Source organism: Falco rusticolus, chromosome 4 (genome assembly GCF_015220075.1).
Source record: "Falco rusticolus isolate bFalRus1 chromosome 4, bFalRus1.pri, whole genome shotgun sequence".
Classification (NCBI taxonomy): Eukaryota; Metazoa; Chordata; class Aves; order Falconiformes; family Falconidae; genus Falco; species Falco rusticolus.
This window is the reverse complement of record NC_051190.1, coordinates 59718118-59736059: the sequence shown is the minus strand read 5'-3', so window position 1 is coordinate 59736059 and position 17942 is coordinate 59718118. Positions and strand designations below refer to the sequence as shown.

The 17942-nt window shown below is 37.1% G+C and overlaps 1 protein-coding gene across 5 annotated transcripts in view; it reads right to left on the bottom strand.

Moving 5' to 3' along the window:
- RBM33 (RNA binding motif protein 33) overlaps positions 1–17942 on the bottom strand; it is a 105724-nt gene that overhangs the window by 53059 nt on the left and 34723 nt on the right. For 4 of the 5 annotated variants that reach the window (XM_037385906.1, XM_037385907.1, XM_037385909.1 and 1 more), the window contains exons 8-10: positions 17716–17924; positions 15656–15962; positions 10468–10526 (exon numbers count right to left, since the gene is read on the bottom strand). In XM_037385906.1, the coding sequence (XP_037241803.1) occupies positions 10468–10526; positions 15656–15962; positions 17716–17924 (575 nt within the window). The remainder of the gene's footprint in view (positions 1–10467; positions 10527–15655; positions 15963–17715; positions 17925–17942) is intronic. The other variant, XM_037385908.1, reaches the window with a different exon arrangement.

Below are 17942 nucleotides of genomic sequence, written 5' to 3'. Positions count from 1 at the left end.
CAGGTTGTACAATTTTCCCTTTTACTAACTTCCATTATTCAGTATACCTAAGGCATAACTTACACCTTATCAATCACTTGGGGGCGGGGGGGGGGGGGGGGGGGGAAGAAAAAAAAGTGATGCAAACTTGTGTCTACAATTCATTAGGAGTTGTGAATAGCTCATTGAACATGACTTTCACACACTCAGGCAATCCCACCTTCTGAGAGAACACAAGATAAGGTTTCTTTAATCCTTTCAAAGAACTGCACTATTTTGCCTTCCTTTTATCCCTTTAAATATCCTTCCCAGTTAAGAAATTAACATTCTCTCTCATACAATTCTTACACAAATTGTACTTTTACTTTTCTGCATCTCTTGTTAATTACATGATGTTATCTGCAATAATCTATTCATGAAGCACAGATAACTTTGGTTACCAATAAAAGGGAAAACTTAGCATAAATTGCTTAGCACAAAGTTAATCTTATAAAGCAAGGAATAAAGAGGATCTAACAGCTATTATATGACTTATCAGCTTCTCTAAAAGGGTCACTCTACTTTTTTTCATGAGACTAATTAAATACCTTAACAATGTCATTGAAACTTCATGAATCTTTCAATAAAATACACCCTGCCTCTACAACATGTTTTCATTTATTAATCTCACTTAAAATGCAAAGAGCTAGGAGAACCCCATTGACAGTTAAGCGGGGCCACTCAGTTAATTCTTCTTATATGGTTTAAATGCAAAGAATAATGACCACTATAACCTATGACAATTAAAACTATAGCCATCTGTCACAAGATGTTAATCCTCTTACTTCAATGGCTACTAGACTTTCTGAAAAGCTTTCCTAAAATGACTACCTTCCAGTGCAAGAAACCGGCTTTTCATCCTCTTGTGTAGGAAGCCCTGCTTCATTTATCTCTGATAGGGTTCAAAAATTTTCAAGTAGAAATGTATATATCCCATAAACCATGGTTCTTCATATTCAGGTTGCATATACTATTCTCATTTATTGTGCACAGCATACAGAAAGGAAATGATTCACTTGACATTTTATTATAAAACTTATTTTGGTATTTCCTTAAACACAGTATACATGATTTGGTAGTGTCTCTGTGAGGTTTATGACAAACATATAATGCCACAAAGGTGAACTAAAAACTAGCAAGCACCACGATTTTCCCAATGGATTTATTGGGAATTATTTATAAGACAACCTTATATAAAAAATCATGCCTGAGATACATTTCAATCAAGGACAAAAATTAAGAGTTCAGAGTGATTATAAAACTCAAGATAACAATCACAGGCTACCCATACATGAATCTCCTCAAAGCTTCTGGAATGTATTTTCTGAGGGGAAAATACAAAGGAGATGGCAAGCACTGGTTCAAGTATGTGGACTGCACAGATCCTGGTATTACAGGCAGATTGCGTCTGAGAAAGAATGGGTTGATTATTTTCCTCAACTGAGCTGAAAGTAATTTTTAATACTAAAATGCACTACATAACTTGGACAAGCTTCTCTTTGATACGACACAAAGATAAGGAAGTGTGTTGGGAGGTTTAGGCACAAGTCCACATCATCTGTCAGAAATCACCAGTGCCCGATTTCACTGTTTAAGGTCCCAAAACAGAAATCAGCCATTACCCAAAAACAGTACAAGCAAGGAGAGAAAGGCATGGAATCCCTTGTTATTTAAGCCAACTTATGATCACGTAGTTAAACTAAGGACACAAGCAATACAGAAGGATACTCTCAGCATACTAAAACAATTCCAGACAGTTCAGGAAACTAAAGCTAAAAATTAGATTGTGTATTAAAAATATCCCTTTTCAGCGAGCTTCAGAGCATCCCCCCAAATACATCAAGCAGGGGTATATTCATGTTGCAAATGCAGACCAAAAATGCTCCCACTTCACTATGTTTCTAAGCAGCAGCAAAGCAGAATGGCCCACAAGCAACCAGTTCTACCACAGAAGGACTGCACTGCAGATGGGTTCCTTGAACCCCCGTTTGCTCTACCTGTGAAGCATGTATGTTAGAAAAGAAAATCCACAGAAGTGGTCCCACTCATGAACAATGCTCAGAAAATGCTCCTAAATGAAATGCAGGCATAGGAAAGGTATTAATTCAATCCCAACTCTAGCTTTAACAGTGCTGACGTGCAGAAAAACCATGCTCCCATCCATCTGTTTTATGTGGATGAAGGAAGAATGTTTCCAGCAAACAGAGAAAGGCCATAATAAGAAACAGTGTGACAGACAAGCTGTAGTAGCCTGCATGCCTGAAGGAAGAGTAAACCCAAATCACTCAGATTAGAGCAAACTTAAATAATTTATTAAACAGGTGTTTTAAACTAATTAATCTGGAAGATTCAGTTCCACTTTAGTTTGTAATCCTCTTCAGGGGTGTGGTACAGAAGACCCTGTGACCATTTTTGCTTGGTGCCCTCAAACTTTTTAAGATTAAAGTACGATACAAATACAAATCAGAAAAACATTTAGAATGATGAACTCTCCCTTGAAAGATGAGAATTTCATGATCATTTTATTTAAAGACAACTAAATCCTTCTGCATATTTTTTGTGCTGAAAGCTAAGTTTTAAGGATGTGTAAAAAATTAGGGATCTGCAAGTTCTGGACCTCCTCTACTTTCACAACTAATGAGATAACACATCTAACAAAATTCATACCTTCTTCTTGGGCTTACTGGAGACTACTGGAAATATTATAGCATTTGTTGACCTAATGTACCTTGGTTACCTGCATATCATTGACAATTAGAAACAAGTATGAGGTCAGAACTGGATCATGAGTAACAAATTCAGGATTTCTACATTACAGCCCAAGCTTGAAGGTGCAGTTATAGTTCATTTTAAAACAATCCAAGAACCTCAAAAATAAGTACAAGTGACATGGGAAAGGATGCCTCTCCCTTCAACAAAAAATGCTACAAAAAAAAAAGTTAAGAAGCAGACAGCTCTATAGAAGACAAATACTAGAATTGCTGCTAACCTGGACTTGCATCTGTAATAGATAATGACATTTTAGACCTGGCTATTTAGTGGTTACGTTATCTGACTCCTGACTTTTAATTCTGTACGGAAATCTCATTTTTGAGATGTATTATACATCTCTGACCTTGCAAACATATTGATTACAAGAACTTTACATACCCAGAGCTTCCAGTGTGCCTGCATGTATTACTTGCGTGTTATATATGAAAGCCTGAACACTTCATTCCTTTTTGGGTATCCTACAGTCAACCCATAATATCCTTTAAAATTACCACATTTTATTTTAAACAGTAGTATGACTTCCTATTTTATAGTGAATTAAGTTTTTTTTCCCTTTAACATTGTAAAGAATTAGCAAGAACTGAAGGTGCAGAAGGTGAATAAATACCATTTATGGATTTTGGGGGTTTTTTTATTGTGATGACACAAATGTACTGAATTATCTTTTAAAAGGACATTTTCTCAGCTCAGTGAAAATAGCTTAAGAGTACTATGCTATCATCTAGGACTCTATAGTATTATATTAAATGTATTTTATTTTTCCATTCAGTGTTTAAGCTCTTACTGCATTGTAGTAGGAAGTCAATTGTACATTTTAATTGGATTTCTTTACAAGCCTTGACTTCTGCAAAGTATCTCTTTAACAGTGCCTAATTAATGGCTACATAGCTATATGCTTAATATTTTTTCCTCTTTACCTTGGTAAAAAATTGTGCTTTGCTTCAAATTTCATTCATAAAAATATACCAAAAACAACGTACATACCTATATATAAAAATATATCTACATAAAAACTTTTTTACTGTGAGAGTGACTGAGCACTGGCACAGGTTGCCCTGAGAGTTTGTGGAGTCTCAACCTTAGGAGATATTCAAAAGCCATCTGGACATAGTCCTGGGCAACTGGCTCTAGGCGGTCGTGCTTGAGCAGGGGGGTGGACAAGATGACCTCCAGAGGTCCCTGCCACTGCAACCATTCTGCTGTTCTGTGTTTAAGTAGTACTAAAGCTGAGACTGAAGAAAATCTAGCATCATTAGCACAGGGGAAAAAAATGAATTCTACAACTCTGGTTTCCTTGGCAGTGCTAAATATCAATCTCTTAATGGAAAGGTAGACGACACTAACTACGAAATATAAATGCACAAGTTCTGTTTGATTTTAGTATCTATAGAGCATGTGCACACTGGTGCTAGCATGACAAGTTGAAGAGTTACTGCATTTAGAAACCATCTATTTCTCTCTTATTTAATAGCTGTTACCATCGTGTTTTGCTGCTGCTGCTCCTCCTGCAGATGGGAATTCATTGATATGATTAAATTTGATGGTATGATAATGTATGGTAATCGTGATTAATCAGAAGCCCACTAGCAAATGGAGGATGTTGGGTATTATGTCACCTGCATTTTAAATTGCATTCCCTCTATGCTAGCCTGACAATACTTGACAGCTGGAGGGATCTCATGCTGCATCTGCTTGCTACTACTTATAGATCTGATAAGAGAAAGTGCCCATCATTCCTTCACTATCTTAAATGCTGTAATTATAGGGATTTGCAGTCAAGTTGTGAAAACAGTAAGTGTTAAAAATGAAAGCTTTTTGGTAGCTGCTGAACAAGCTCTGTCTCACATCTGCAAGGGCTATAATCTGAAAGAAATGTAATTTGATGCGGCAGTCTCATTCAAACATGATTTGCATGAAATGCTGTATAAAGCAGTATCCAAGAAATGTCAATCAACACCACCTGATACCATGTATCCTGTTAAATGAAAACAAAATGCTTTCTACGCTACCTGTGATCTGCCACTGCTACACCCTAATAGAGCAAAAATTTCATTTACTGTTACTCATTATAGTAACCCCATAGCTAAAGCAGAGTAATTGTGAGGAAGTAGGAGAATCCTTTTCTCAAGTGGCTTTTATTTCCATTAACAGTTTGTCTCCTACATACATACTGTTGCAAACACATACAACTTACTAAATACCATTACTTACTAAATATCAGTTTAAAATAGATTGATCGTACTCAGATGTAGAACTGTTTAAATTGTCTATACCGTGAGTACTGAAGAATATGAGCCACAACCTTAGTAACAGTTGCTAAAACCGTTATTCACATGTGGCAACTCACCATCAAATTTGAAGCAGTGGGAAAAAAATTTTCTCCCTATCTGCTTTTCCCACAACAGACACCAAACACTATTGCAAGTTTTGTTCTCAAAAGCACCCCAGATTTCTGCTTCTACATACTACAAGAGGTGTTTACATAAAGGCACACCCACAGATCCAGATACACTGTAATATCCATTAAACTGAACCAAGTTTACTGAAATGGTGTAGGTTGATCCAGTTCTGTCCAAGGACAACTCTGGGGAAAAATAGTTAACTGTATTCTAATGTATCTTTTATAATTAATTTGTATAGCACTAATATATTACTTGTCTAAAAGAAGCGTTTCAAGCAAGTGACAATGAAGGACAGCCACTTCTGCTCTGAGCAATGACTGGGCACCTGTTTAAAAGCCTCTCATAGATTAAAGCATAAAGTGTTTAAAAACAGTGTCTGAATCACAAACACTTGAAATCTCAGAATTCAAACCAGAGTTTTTGGAAATGGTGAAGAAGTGAATCAAAACTAATCAACTGCCTTTCACAGCATCCATTTAAGACATCACCTGATGTCCTGGAGATCAAGTAGAAGTATGTTGAATAAGAATATAAAGAAAGTTTACTAAGGTTTTTGCACTTTAAGGAAAAGAATAAAAATCAAAGTATTCTTTGGGATAAAGATGATTTTGAAAAGAAATTGTAAGATAAGTTCCAAAAACAAATCACGTCAAAGCCCTCTGAGAGCTAAAAAGACAGGCAAAGTAGAATATTCACAAAGGCCTGACAACAAGTCACTCTATTAAAGTCTTCTTTTTAATAGCGAATAAAATAATGTTACACAATTCAACTTTTTCAGAGCTGAATTCAACCGATACTGAACAGCCTCCAGTGCATTAAGGTGTCCTATCAAAAGAGGAAAGCTTTGTGCATTAAAAAATATCAAAGCATTCCTGGCATAAATTAGTCAGGCAGACACTAGTGGTACTTTATCTTGTGCTTCGTGCCACTTAAGACTATTCCTAACTCCAGCTCTGAAACTCAGTTGACCAAAGTTAAATTGTGCCTATGGGATGGACACCTGCCCAGCTCACACCACACCCAGAGCGTTGGGTTAAGGACAGCAGCTAAATCAGAATTTATCCCAATTTCCTGACAATCCTCCTGGCAAAAAGCATACAGCTGCATTATCAGGCTCTGCTCTCTCTGCAGCAGTTTCAGAGAAGGATCCAGGGCACAGGCAGCAAGGAAACTGAGGATTTATTGCTCTCTTCTGCTTTGAGCAGTGCGAGGCAGGTTCTCCCCAGCTTCCTGTTCACTCTGAACACCCCCGGCTCCAGCCCCAAATTGGGATGCTGGTGATACATCACAATTTCTGGATGAAGAACACTGACAGCGAAAACATCTTCCCCTCTGCCATGCTCCATCCCAAAGTGGGCATGACAACACTCATTCCACTTTTCTATGTGTTTAACAAGAATGCGCACACATCACACATGGTTATTACTTCAGTGTTCATTAAGTGAAATAAATTATGTTTAAAGACAAAATTTTATAAATTTTTCTTCAGGAAACATTGAAACACTCCAGACACAGAATATGCTGGTGGACTCGCATAAAGGATGAAAAGACCTGGACCATCAGCTTAGCTCCTAATTTCATATTAAGCCATGATCTGGCCTCTATAAGTCAGTTAGCAGCAGCCTACATACAAAGTGTTCAGAAACACCCCTTCCATCTTCTATTTAATTTCTTTTTCCCTTGTTTTACCCCATCCTTCTTCACAGAACGCAGGAGTTGAAAGAGAAATTAGCCCAGATAAACACCAGAGGACAGGAACAACGGTCCCTCTTGTGTAATACAAAAATCCACAGGCTCCGTACCTGCACTGGGGCATCCACAAGAATTAATAATTTTGTAAGAAAACGTGTGAAAAGTTCAGAAAACACATACAACCATTTTTCTGTCACCTTCCTTTAAACGGATCAGTCCCCAAAGTAGACTCTTATTTGTGAAAAACCAACCATGACACTGAGACAGGAACAGAAAAAGGCATCTTAACCACTTTAAAGCAAAGACATGGTAAAACAAGATCTTCAGAAGGACTCTGCCAAAGAGGTTAGCTTAATCTCTTCTTTAAACAGTTTATAAAGAAAACACACCATTGGCACTTGCACAGTTCCAGGTTAATACAAATACATGGAAAAATATTAGCATCAACTACGCTTGAAGACTGGGCTACTATCCATTACAGCCACCTGAAGAGCACTGTGAAATTGAGACAAGCAGAGAAGCCTTCACAGAAGTCAGGTCTTTAACTCCTGGTTACTATAAGTTCACCATGTTTCTCAGCCATAACATGCCTCAGATCCACTATTTATTCATTCAGTCCTAATCAGTTGAATACAGCTCTCAAACACCATTCACACCAAGTCACCTTGAATGATCACAGATTAAAGAGATAGACAGCTTCCTTCCTTTATTCAAGATTACTGTAAATGTTAAAACAACTCTTAGTAAGGAACACAGATCCATTCCATTATGTCATGTCTAATACTTTCTCTCTAATCATTTCACAAGTTAAGCTTTAAGTAAGAAATAATTGAACAATGAGCCCTACCCTGAAATACTTTGATGCAAGGTTAAGTGAATTTAATCACTCCCAACTCCAAGCAGGTTAAATCCTGATCAACATTACCCTGATTTAGTACTACATTATTTCTTATAATTTAGAACTCACACCAATATGCTAACATGCTCATTACAACTTTGTTCAACTCTTCAATTAAATCCTTCTGCAGGAGGTTGTAAGAATTAACCATTACATGGTTACAAGTCACTTCATTAGCACTAAATTAATAACACCTGGTTTCCAATGGATTTATGACTTGCAATTGATTAGCTCTGATTGAAGCTCTTCCTATGTTCAGAGTACACACAGGCTGTATGCTGAGAGGTTTCTCTCCTAGATAAGGTAGGAACTCAAGAGGCAATTTTTCCTTCAGTTAGGGCACTAGCTTTTAGGTCTCTCCCTTGCAAGAATTTCATTACATTTAGTGTTTCCACCTCTGCCACACTCAAGCAAAATAAACCATCCAGTTCAAAGTCAAAGGGCAAAGCAGGCTACAAATATTCAATTCTAACCCCACAATTTTTTAGAAAAAGCAATTGGAAAAATCAGTTGACTATTTGATTAGGCAAACCTAAAAACAAGAGCAAATCAAGTTATTACATATCCAGAGATTCTTTCTACAATGAGGAAAAGGATGAATGAACTATAGCCTGGCATACTACTGTGATCTTTTTCAAATGGCTTGTCAAACCATTGCTATAAGTCAACATTTATACATAAACAAGTGAATTACAATGGCACAAAGGCATTTGACATGTAACAGAGCAAAAAAAGGGTAGCTCGGCAAGATAAAACGTTAGTCAGAAAGTAAATTTGTCTTTAGCTCAAGAGCTAACATACTACATTTAATAAAACAAACACGAGATATGTACACAGTGACACTTACTTCCTAATCCTAATATGACTGATAACCTATGCAAAATTTATAAAGTACTTCATACGAGAAGTCCATATTATAGCCATTTTATAACTCAGTGAGTCATGGAAAGATTAAGTAACTTTCTCAGTGTCATATAGCAGGTTACTAGCTGAAATAGAAAAAAAAACAAACCCAAAAAAACAACAGCACAAAACCCCAAAGAAACACTCAGGGCAAACAAACCACAGTACTGGATGCTCTTAGTTAAGCTAGCCCTCCTCCTCCTCCTCATGAAAACAGAATTACACTGACTTTTTGCTAGTGTATTGCTTACATAAAAAGGCAGCAAGCAGTCAAGTATCTTCCTTCAGGCAAAAGGAACAAGAGTCCTACCAAGAATGTTCAATTTATTTTATTCCCTTTTAAAAACTGTTGTATACTCTCAACTTGCAAAACCAAAAGTGAACAGAATTAAAATCTAATTTCACAGTCAATTTAAAAAAAAATAATTTCCAATTTTTCTACAGTGATGTAAACACACTTCAAAGATGTCAATTACAATGCCTTTACAGATATTCCTTGTCTTCCAATTTCTTTTACATCCCAAATTGTGTTTATTGGCAAAACAACTTAGTGTCAAAGGAAAACAAATGCCAGATATTTGTTTTCATAAAAAGCAATTAGAATTACTTTTAAAATGTTAATAACGTCTCCACATAATACTAAAGGCTGCTGAAGAAAACTATTTCCTCTGAAAACCACAGTATTTTTTTTAATAGAATAGTATCTTCGGTTAAAGCATTGATGATAAAATTATATTACATTAATTTACTTAATGAAACTGTGGTCATAGTGCTTAACCTTTTTACACTTCACAGAAGTAACGCGGCAATGTAAAACCTCTGTTATTGTAAAAAATACAGACAACACAATTCCTCAGCTAGATGTCCTGTACAAAAAGTATTCTGTGTCAAAATCAACCAGGTATGCACATGGCAATCAAAAGTCACAGCAGGTTTCTGAAATCTGCTTCTTTTAAATACATCTGATCTCTATGCAAGTAATTTATTGTGTGAAACTACACAGATGTTCACAAACATTACTTTCCGCCTTCAACACTGCACACATTAACAGAGGATAATTTTTGTGTGGTTTATATCTCTGGGAAACATAATATATGGGTCTTTATTTGAAAATATTCAAGGCAATACCGTAAAAACTATTTTTTTGTTTTGCTGGTTTTGATACTCTGCAAGCCACCTGAACTAAAAATTTAGGCCAACAGAACTGAAATTACAAAAAAAAGGTATACAAGCATGCACTCTCTCCATTCACAGAATTTTTTAAAAAAAGCAAAGCAGTAAAGCAGCTAAGTGCCTTGTTTGTTTTAGAAGTTAGGAACATAAGAGAAAGCAAGGTCATGCAATGCCATTCCCATTTTTTTATATAAAAAACATGAGGGCATTTAAATGACTGCTGATTTTTACAATAAATATATATTACTGCTTTTTAAGCTTAGGGATTATTTCAAATAGCCTTTTATTACATCAAATAAAATAAGGATTCTATTTATACAGAGTCAAGTAATAAAATGAAGCCCATATTCCTTAAGACAAGATGCATTCATGCCTCTCCCACTGGAGAGACTGGTTCAACAATTTTACAGTTAAACAGAATTAATTCTACTCTCAAAAATCCATTGACCTTAAGCTTTTAACAAACATTTTCAACTGCAGAGTGTATTGTCAATATTTACAAATCCTTAAAATTATATTTCACTAGAAGAGCTTTTATTTGCTATATTAATATTTCCTTGCAAATGTATGCTTATCCATATCAGAGAAGAAGAAACAGCTGCTACTCACAGGAAATCTCTGGGGTCCTACAGCAGGTCTTGGCTGGGCTGGAACTGGCAGCAAGGGCACTGAAACAAGAGGCACCTTTTAACACCATTTGTTTTATCTAACAGTTGTTGCCGTTATTTCCAAAAGCAGTTGCAGTAAGAAGCCATGATTAAAATCTGCTATGCTTACCCTCACATGTCACGGTTCCTACAATTAACTTTAAGCAACCATTCCCTCCCTTGCAACATGCAACAGGGCAATTAGGATTCTCCTTGTTAATTTACATAATTTAATTCTGCATTTTCCAGAATTAAATTGCTCCTTGTTGCAGGAAGGAAAACTAGAATACTTATTCAGCCAAAGACATCTCTTAAGACAAAGCTGACAGAGACTCTAATGATAATTTCATGTTTCAAATAGAAGGCTACATGATTAATTTCCCTTCTCAACTTAGCACCCCTCAAGATTTCCTAGGTATCTCCCAGTCTCACCACCAACCTCCCACAGTAATCATGGGCATGAGAGACTATCTGGTATAAATCACTGTTCACAGGAGGGTAAAATGAGTCAGGCAGTGGCAACTGATAGCAAGCAAAACGCAACTTAATCCGTCCTTGCCACCATAACGGTATATGCAACTGTGATCACAGTTTGTGTAATCCCAAAACTGATCCCAGATGAAAGTCTGCTATTTCACAAAGAGACACCAAGAAGAATTAGGAGTCCCTCTTCCTGAAAAATAACCTCCAAAATCAGTACTTCAGAGGGATTAACATGGATGACTTGTCCATACAACTGCATTTCAAAAGACTAGTCACAAAAAAAAAAAATACTTCCCAAAACATTAGTATTATGGCATAATGCACAAAGCATCTACAGCTGGATCACCTTGGCGACTGAATCTGTATCTGAATCCCCAGTACAAAGTGTAATACAGATTTCCTGTCTTCCAGTGCACTTTCTATTTCCTGCGTTGTCCAAGTGGTTAAAATTACAAATGTTTCAATGTTAAACAAAAAGGCCTAGAGAAGTTAAAGCATTTCAAACAGCACTGAATGTGTTTGTTCATTTACTGAAAACCTGTAATAAGGTTATTTTTCTTCACTTTGTTTTTAACACTTCTGAAACTGATAGGAAAATGTTTCCTACACAGGGTTAAACATCGACCTTGTAGACAACTACTGTATTACATTTCAGAGCAGGGAAGATGTTTAGAAATGCAGCTATGTTAAGGGAGAAGGTGAGTGCATTTCCCAGAGGAGTTTGCCAAGATGCCCGAAAAATCCCTTTTTCCTTGGTGACTGAGGCACAAGGACTAATGCATTAGTGGTCATTTTTAATTCATGTCTATGACTGGTTTCTACTCACTTCTGTCAAGTACTTGTGATTTGCTAGTTTAGGAACTAACAGTGTAAACTAACTGCACCAGTCTTTCTGCACCGAAGGACTGCATGCAAACTCTGGATCAGGTTACATGAGAAAATGAGTTGAAGAGTCTCATCTTGGTTTCTAACGAACATCTGTTGATATCAAACAGCCATGGCCACCTGGAAAAAACTGACAGGGTGCTCTTGACAGATCTAGGACTAAAAATAGCTCAGGGATTACAGGTCAGAGAGGCACTGAGAAAAACTGCATAAGATGGGATATGCAGTGAAATGTCAAATGAACAGAGTACTCGTGTGTCTATTTCAGTATCCTGCCTCTGGCAGTAGCATACAGAGTTACATATATTTATGTATTTTAAGCAAATTAATTTAATACTCATGAAAGATAGTAGTTCAAACTCTGTGCCCTTTCAATCCTTGGACACTTGCTGAAGCAGCAAAGAAGTCTCAAATAAGCACTCATTTTCCTGACATCAAATCGTCAACAGGTTTGAAAAGTATTTTTGAAAAATACACAGCATGTTGTTAAACACTACTTTGAGAAGATTAAATTGCTTTTGGCTGTGAATTCCAACACCATACCTGAAAAGATGAAGCAGCAATTTCCATATTGATTATTTAGAAGAATTATAATGTAATTTTTCCCAAGACACCCAACAGTTTTTAAAAGGTAATGGCATACTAATCTACCAAGATGCCATAAACTGCTCATTAGCTCACGTCAGCTTTGGCAGCACCACACTATCCTTGAAACAGTTATTTGTGGTATAAACATTGAGGGGGAAAAACTCAGTGTTCTCATCACAGATTGAGTATTTCATAGTACAGTATACAGTCCTCCAGCATTTTTAAATATGCAAGCAACTAAAAGACATGGGATTCTTTTTGTGCCACAAAAGGCACAAATGAACACCAATGGAACAGCATCTGCACAGGTATACAGAGGCTCACATAACCATTTTAGCAGTTTTGACAGACTGAGTCCTTCTTAATCATTTATGAAGCTTCTAGACATTTGTCTGAAACCAAACGGACTTGAAAGTAACTATTTTTTTGAAAAGAGTCGAGGCTGGCCAGGGAGATGATGGCCACTGTAAGAGATCTGCCTTTGAGACAAAAGCCAATGATAGGAGTGTTCAAGAGTGCTTCAACTCACTTTCAGGCTGAAGTAGCTGACTACTACAGCTCTGATACATGCTCTTTCTATTCACATGAAAATTTCATACAACTTACAGGAGGCTTGAGTATTTTAGAAAATACTGATACACTCAACACATTTCAAGATTAAGTTAAATCAAAAAGATGTTGAGAAAGTATATTTCTATGATTTGCCATAATGAAAAAATGTCTGTGGTGCTGACAATTAGAAGTATGTGAGCTTAACCCTGCCATAAAATTAGAGTAAGAAATGCCAGTCTACACTAAAACATGACAGCACACCATTAAAATTACCAGAACCTAAATGTGCATATCATGCACTTCCAGACATGGCATTTTTAGCTTCCAGGCATCACATTTTCAACAACAGAATCCCAATAAACTTTGCACCTATCTGACCGTATTTTCCAATGTATAAAGACCCTCATGTATCTGGACATAACGTTCAGCCAAGAAGGGGCAGGACACCGCCAAGAACATGAACTCAGTCTGATCTTTCATACTTCCTGTTACCCTGAAACAAATGATGCATATGAAACACATCCCAGTGGTGTCAACTACCAGTGTCTGCCTACTGGGGCCTCAAGCAGATTGATTAAACTGAGGGGGATTTTATCAGAGGAAGTTTAGAACAGCTCTCCCTGCACTGGAATGTCTGTCTACCATTTGCCTGCAGTGACTGCTTAAAAACTCATCTTAATATGTAAATGCAATTGAAGATTTTATAATTATGCTCATCTTCCCTGAAGATGTCTACTGATCTCCTATACATTTTTCCTTTGTGTGACGTAATTGTACTGCTTGCAGACTAGAAGACTAAGATGGCCACTACTCTGCCACTGCAGAGGACTCAGCTTCCCATACATGCTCTCTAATCAAGATGATTAAAATTCTACAGGAATTTTAAAGATTGCATTTCATAGCATGCTGAACACCTATTAGCAGAAACATTCCATAATCTTGCCAAGGATTCCTTCAGTAAAATGGACAGCACAAAGGTATTTCACATATATCAGCTGCCATCAATACACATCGCAAAGATCTTCCTCACTGAAATACATGTCTTACACTATTCAAATCAATCGATGACTCATTCTTCAGGGCTGCTCATTCTGAGAGGACGACTAGACTTTATCAGTCAAGAAATGAATGTGCACACAGTCAGCAGGTATAAGATCTAAAAAAAATATAAGACTACAAATCCAGTATTAAAGATCTCCTAACATGCAACATGCAGGAGGTAGACAACTTTGTTAAAAAGAAACTCTGCAAGACAAAAAAAAAAAAAAAAAAAAAAAAAAAAAAGACTATGCTCAAGATAAAGCAAGGTCCCTGGAATACCCATGGTGCCACAGATGTAGTGGTAAGGCTCAAACCAAGACTGAAGCCATCGTATAATGTGGAGAAATAACTCTGACAAAAGAAAGAAAGAAGATACGCTGTATACTTTTGATGTTAAGCAAAACGAAAACCCCTCAACAGTCACTGCTGGCATTAGGAGGACATGCGTTCACCTAGATACAGAAGACTTGTTGATTTTTTCACAAGGAGAAAAAACAGGCATCTAGAGTAGTCTGAAAACAATTTTTGCTTTCCACAATACAATTTTGCTTTGGAAATGTTAGGGAAATGCACAGAAGGCATAAATCCAAGACTAAAGGACCTTTTGGACTGCTTCCAGATAATCTGTCCCGATCCATAATTTGGCGGGAAGCACTGATTTTATTAGACTGGAAAAAGCAAAATAATCTCTACAGCACAGCTACTATGAAGCCATCTGTGAGAATCCCAATAGATCTGTATAATAAATTGGTAATATCCTACCCACCCAAATTCCTATTTTTTCATTGGTCAAATAAATGAAGCAGAGATAGCACTGGCTTGGAGTTCTGCTGATTTGAAGGAAGAAAAAATATAGAAAACTTAATGGTAAATATGTATAAGCATGTATGCATTTCTTTACTGTGTCTAGTCCCAACAGAATCACAAATGAGAGCTATGTAGGTATCAGGGTTTTTTTTAATCCTCTTAAGGCTTAAACACTTCCTAAATAAGTAGTAATGTTAACTCTGTTGAGAGCTGCCCTAAAAAGCATACCCCAAAGAATGCTTGTGTTAAGTTACAGAAAAAATGTACTTGCAGGTTGCAAATCAATTGCAAACGTGGCACTGAAAGGAGAACTGAGGACATGTATCCTGTCAAGTAAGGATAGCAGCTGGTACCTTTCACAGAGCAATTACAGCGCAAGGAGTGCCTCTGTACTCTCACTGAAATAGGTGGGTGGTCATTCTGCAAACGCTTGGCTGAAGCTGGAATGATGTGGGAAATTATAAACTGCAGTACTCACCTAGTTTTGAAAATTGACATTTGCTACTTTTAAAAAGCACATTCTCTTTTCAGTTTCCATTTTTACTGCTCTTTGCAGGCTTCACAGTAGAGTGATAAAGATGATAAAGATGTTGAAAAGGCTTTACTATTTCAGCTGGCCACAGTCCAACATCATTATGTCTTACTTCCAGCAAAACATTTGTTTCAAGCTTAAGGAAAAAAGTATCAGCCTGAAGCACACTTCCATGAAGTGATAAATAAACAAATCATTGCATCTTTTGCAAGAATAAGATCAGTCACGCTTGCAAGACTGGGAAGGTCTTCAGAAAGCTCACCTTGTACAGGTGTCACTACTGTCCCCTTGAAATGTGGATTTATGTGTATGTTCTTCGGTTGCTGAGGTGTCACTGGAGGTGGAGTCATCATTATTCTAGGCGTTTCTATCTGAGGGGGCATATGTAGCCCTGGAGGAGGAGAAGAGTGATGCTGATGCTGTAAAGGAAGCAGAGATTGTAACTGTTGCTGCTGCTGCTGCTGTTGCTGCTGCTGTTGTTGCTGCTGTTGCTGCTGCTGCTGCTGGTGCTGCTGGAACAGACTCCTAACAGGTTGCTGGTGTGTTGGAATTAACCTCTGTGAATGAGTCTAAAGTCAGACAAAAGAATAAAGTCAATAGGCTTTAAAAGTTAAAATATCCTGACATAAACCAGCACAAAACCAAGACACCTTTGGAGAACAATTAAGGCCAAATATGAACAGAAAAAAACTTCTTTCCCATACCATCAACTGGAATTGTTAAGAACCATCAGCACAGGAATGCAAAGAAACAATCAAAGACGTTCAAGTGAAGGAGAGAAAAGCAAAGAGCAAGGAAGAACACAAAGAATGGAGACATTCATTCACTTATTTTTAACAGTGCAACTGTCTAGTTTCATGTTAGGGTTCTGCACATGTCGCTGGAAACCGTCATCAACTGCAGTAAGGTTTATGTGATGATCACCAGAAAACTGAGTCCTCAAATGCACCAACTTTTGTCTCATATATAGAAGAGCCTCTCTGACCAAGAGAGACTTAACAGTAGTAACAGAAGTCAAAATACACATTAAGCTACATTCTTCAGATCTCAGTGCAGCCCATTTATCCATACTGCTTAAAGAAAAAACTACTTTAAAGACACCCTTCAAAGGTACCTTTCATAATACAGAAGAAAGCCTCTTGCTGATCATCACTCAAACACAAATGGCCAAAATCAGTTATAATAAAAAGTTATGATCGTGTTTCTCTTCAGAGGCATTCTTCTGCTTCTGAACTCGCTGATACTAGATATCAGTCCTAGTCCAGTAACTTCTAAACAGTAGTGCAGTAAGAGTCCCAAACAGGCAACCTTTTAGTAACACAGACATGACATTTTTTTCAGCAGCCATATACATAAAGCAAAGCAGCTACAAAGTTTGCACAAAAAGACATTGTGATGAGACAAAAACATTTACATCATTTAAGATCAACTCAACTAGCAAAGACTGCAGCAATACAGAAAAAAAGTATTCCACCTTCACTGTTTTAAAAGCACAAAGCATTCTACTGCAGGGCTCTCAATCGCTGAGATATCCACCGATTCTTGCTAGTGATCAGCACCTAGAGTTAACTGCTGTTGGAAAAAATCCCCTTTGTTTAATACAGATGACCTTGTCCTGTGAAGACATAGACAGGCTTTGTTCTACAATCTCAGCTTCCAATATATTTCATGGCAGTTAAGTAAGTGTGGGCTACCTTGATCATATACTTGCCGGGGTTCTTTTTTGGATGGAAAAAGCAACACCTTTTAGATTGTGATATAAAGCACAGGGAGGTGGGGGGAAGCCTAACAAAGCTAAATTTCAATTAAAACCCCCAAGACACCAATTTATCTAGTGGTGATTAGCTCCCTAGGGTTTTATTTGCCTCCATAGTAGCATGGCAGGTATACAAATAGATTATCTCTTTTTTTTTAGAATCGTCAGCAAAAATATTAGTTTACAAAACCCTAGAAATATTTTTACAGTTTTTTTTAAAAACTAAATTACTGTTAATAATGTGGGACTGAATATGTTTCCATGTTGCATGTAGAGGACTTTGAAAGGAATTAATTTTTTCATCCTATGCAAACCAGTAGGTAAGCCTGATTGGGTTGTATAATTTTGAATTCACTCTTCATTTGGAGGCCTTGAGATTCCTCAACCTGAGGCCAGTAACAAGACTAAGCACATACTTTCACAATCACATTACATAAAGCCCATCCTGCCAACAGTGCCCTGAAAGAGCAAAAAGTGTACACTGGAATATATATTCCAATTTAGAATGCATTTCTCCATAATTTCCTGAAAGTTATGTGCAAAGAATACTAAGGATTAAAAGGTACCATTGTTGATGGCTGGTTTGGCAGCAGTGCAGGCCTGTGATCCTTCATTCTTCCCCTATCATTATTGTCTCTCCTTTGTTCTCCCATTCCATGGCACATAATCGAGCCTCCTCTTCGTCCTCCTCTCCTTGAGCCATACCGTCCCTGTTTAAGCTGCCTTTCCCTCTCTTCAAATTCAAGTAACGCTGCTTTGGCTTCTGCAGAAAGTTCTGTTAAAATAGAAAGAT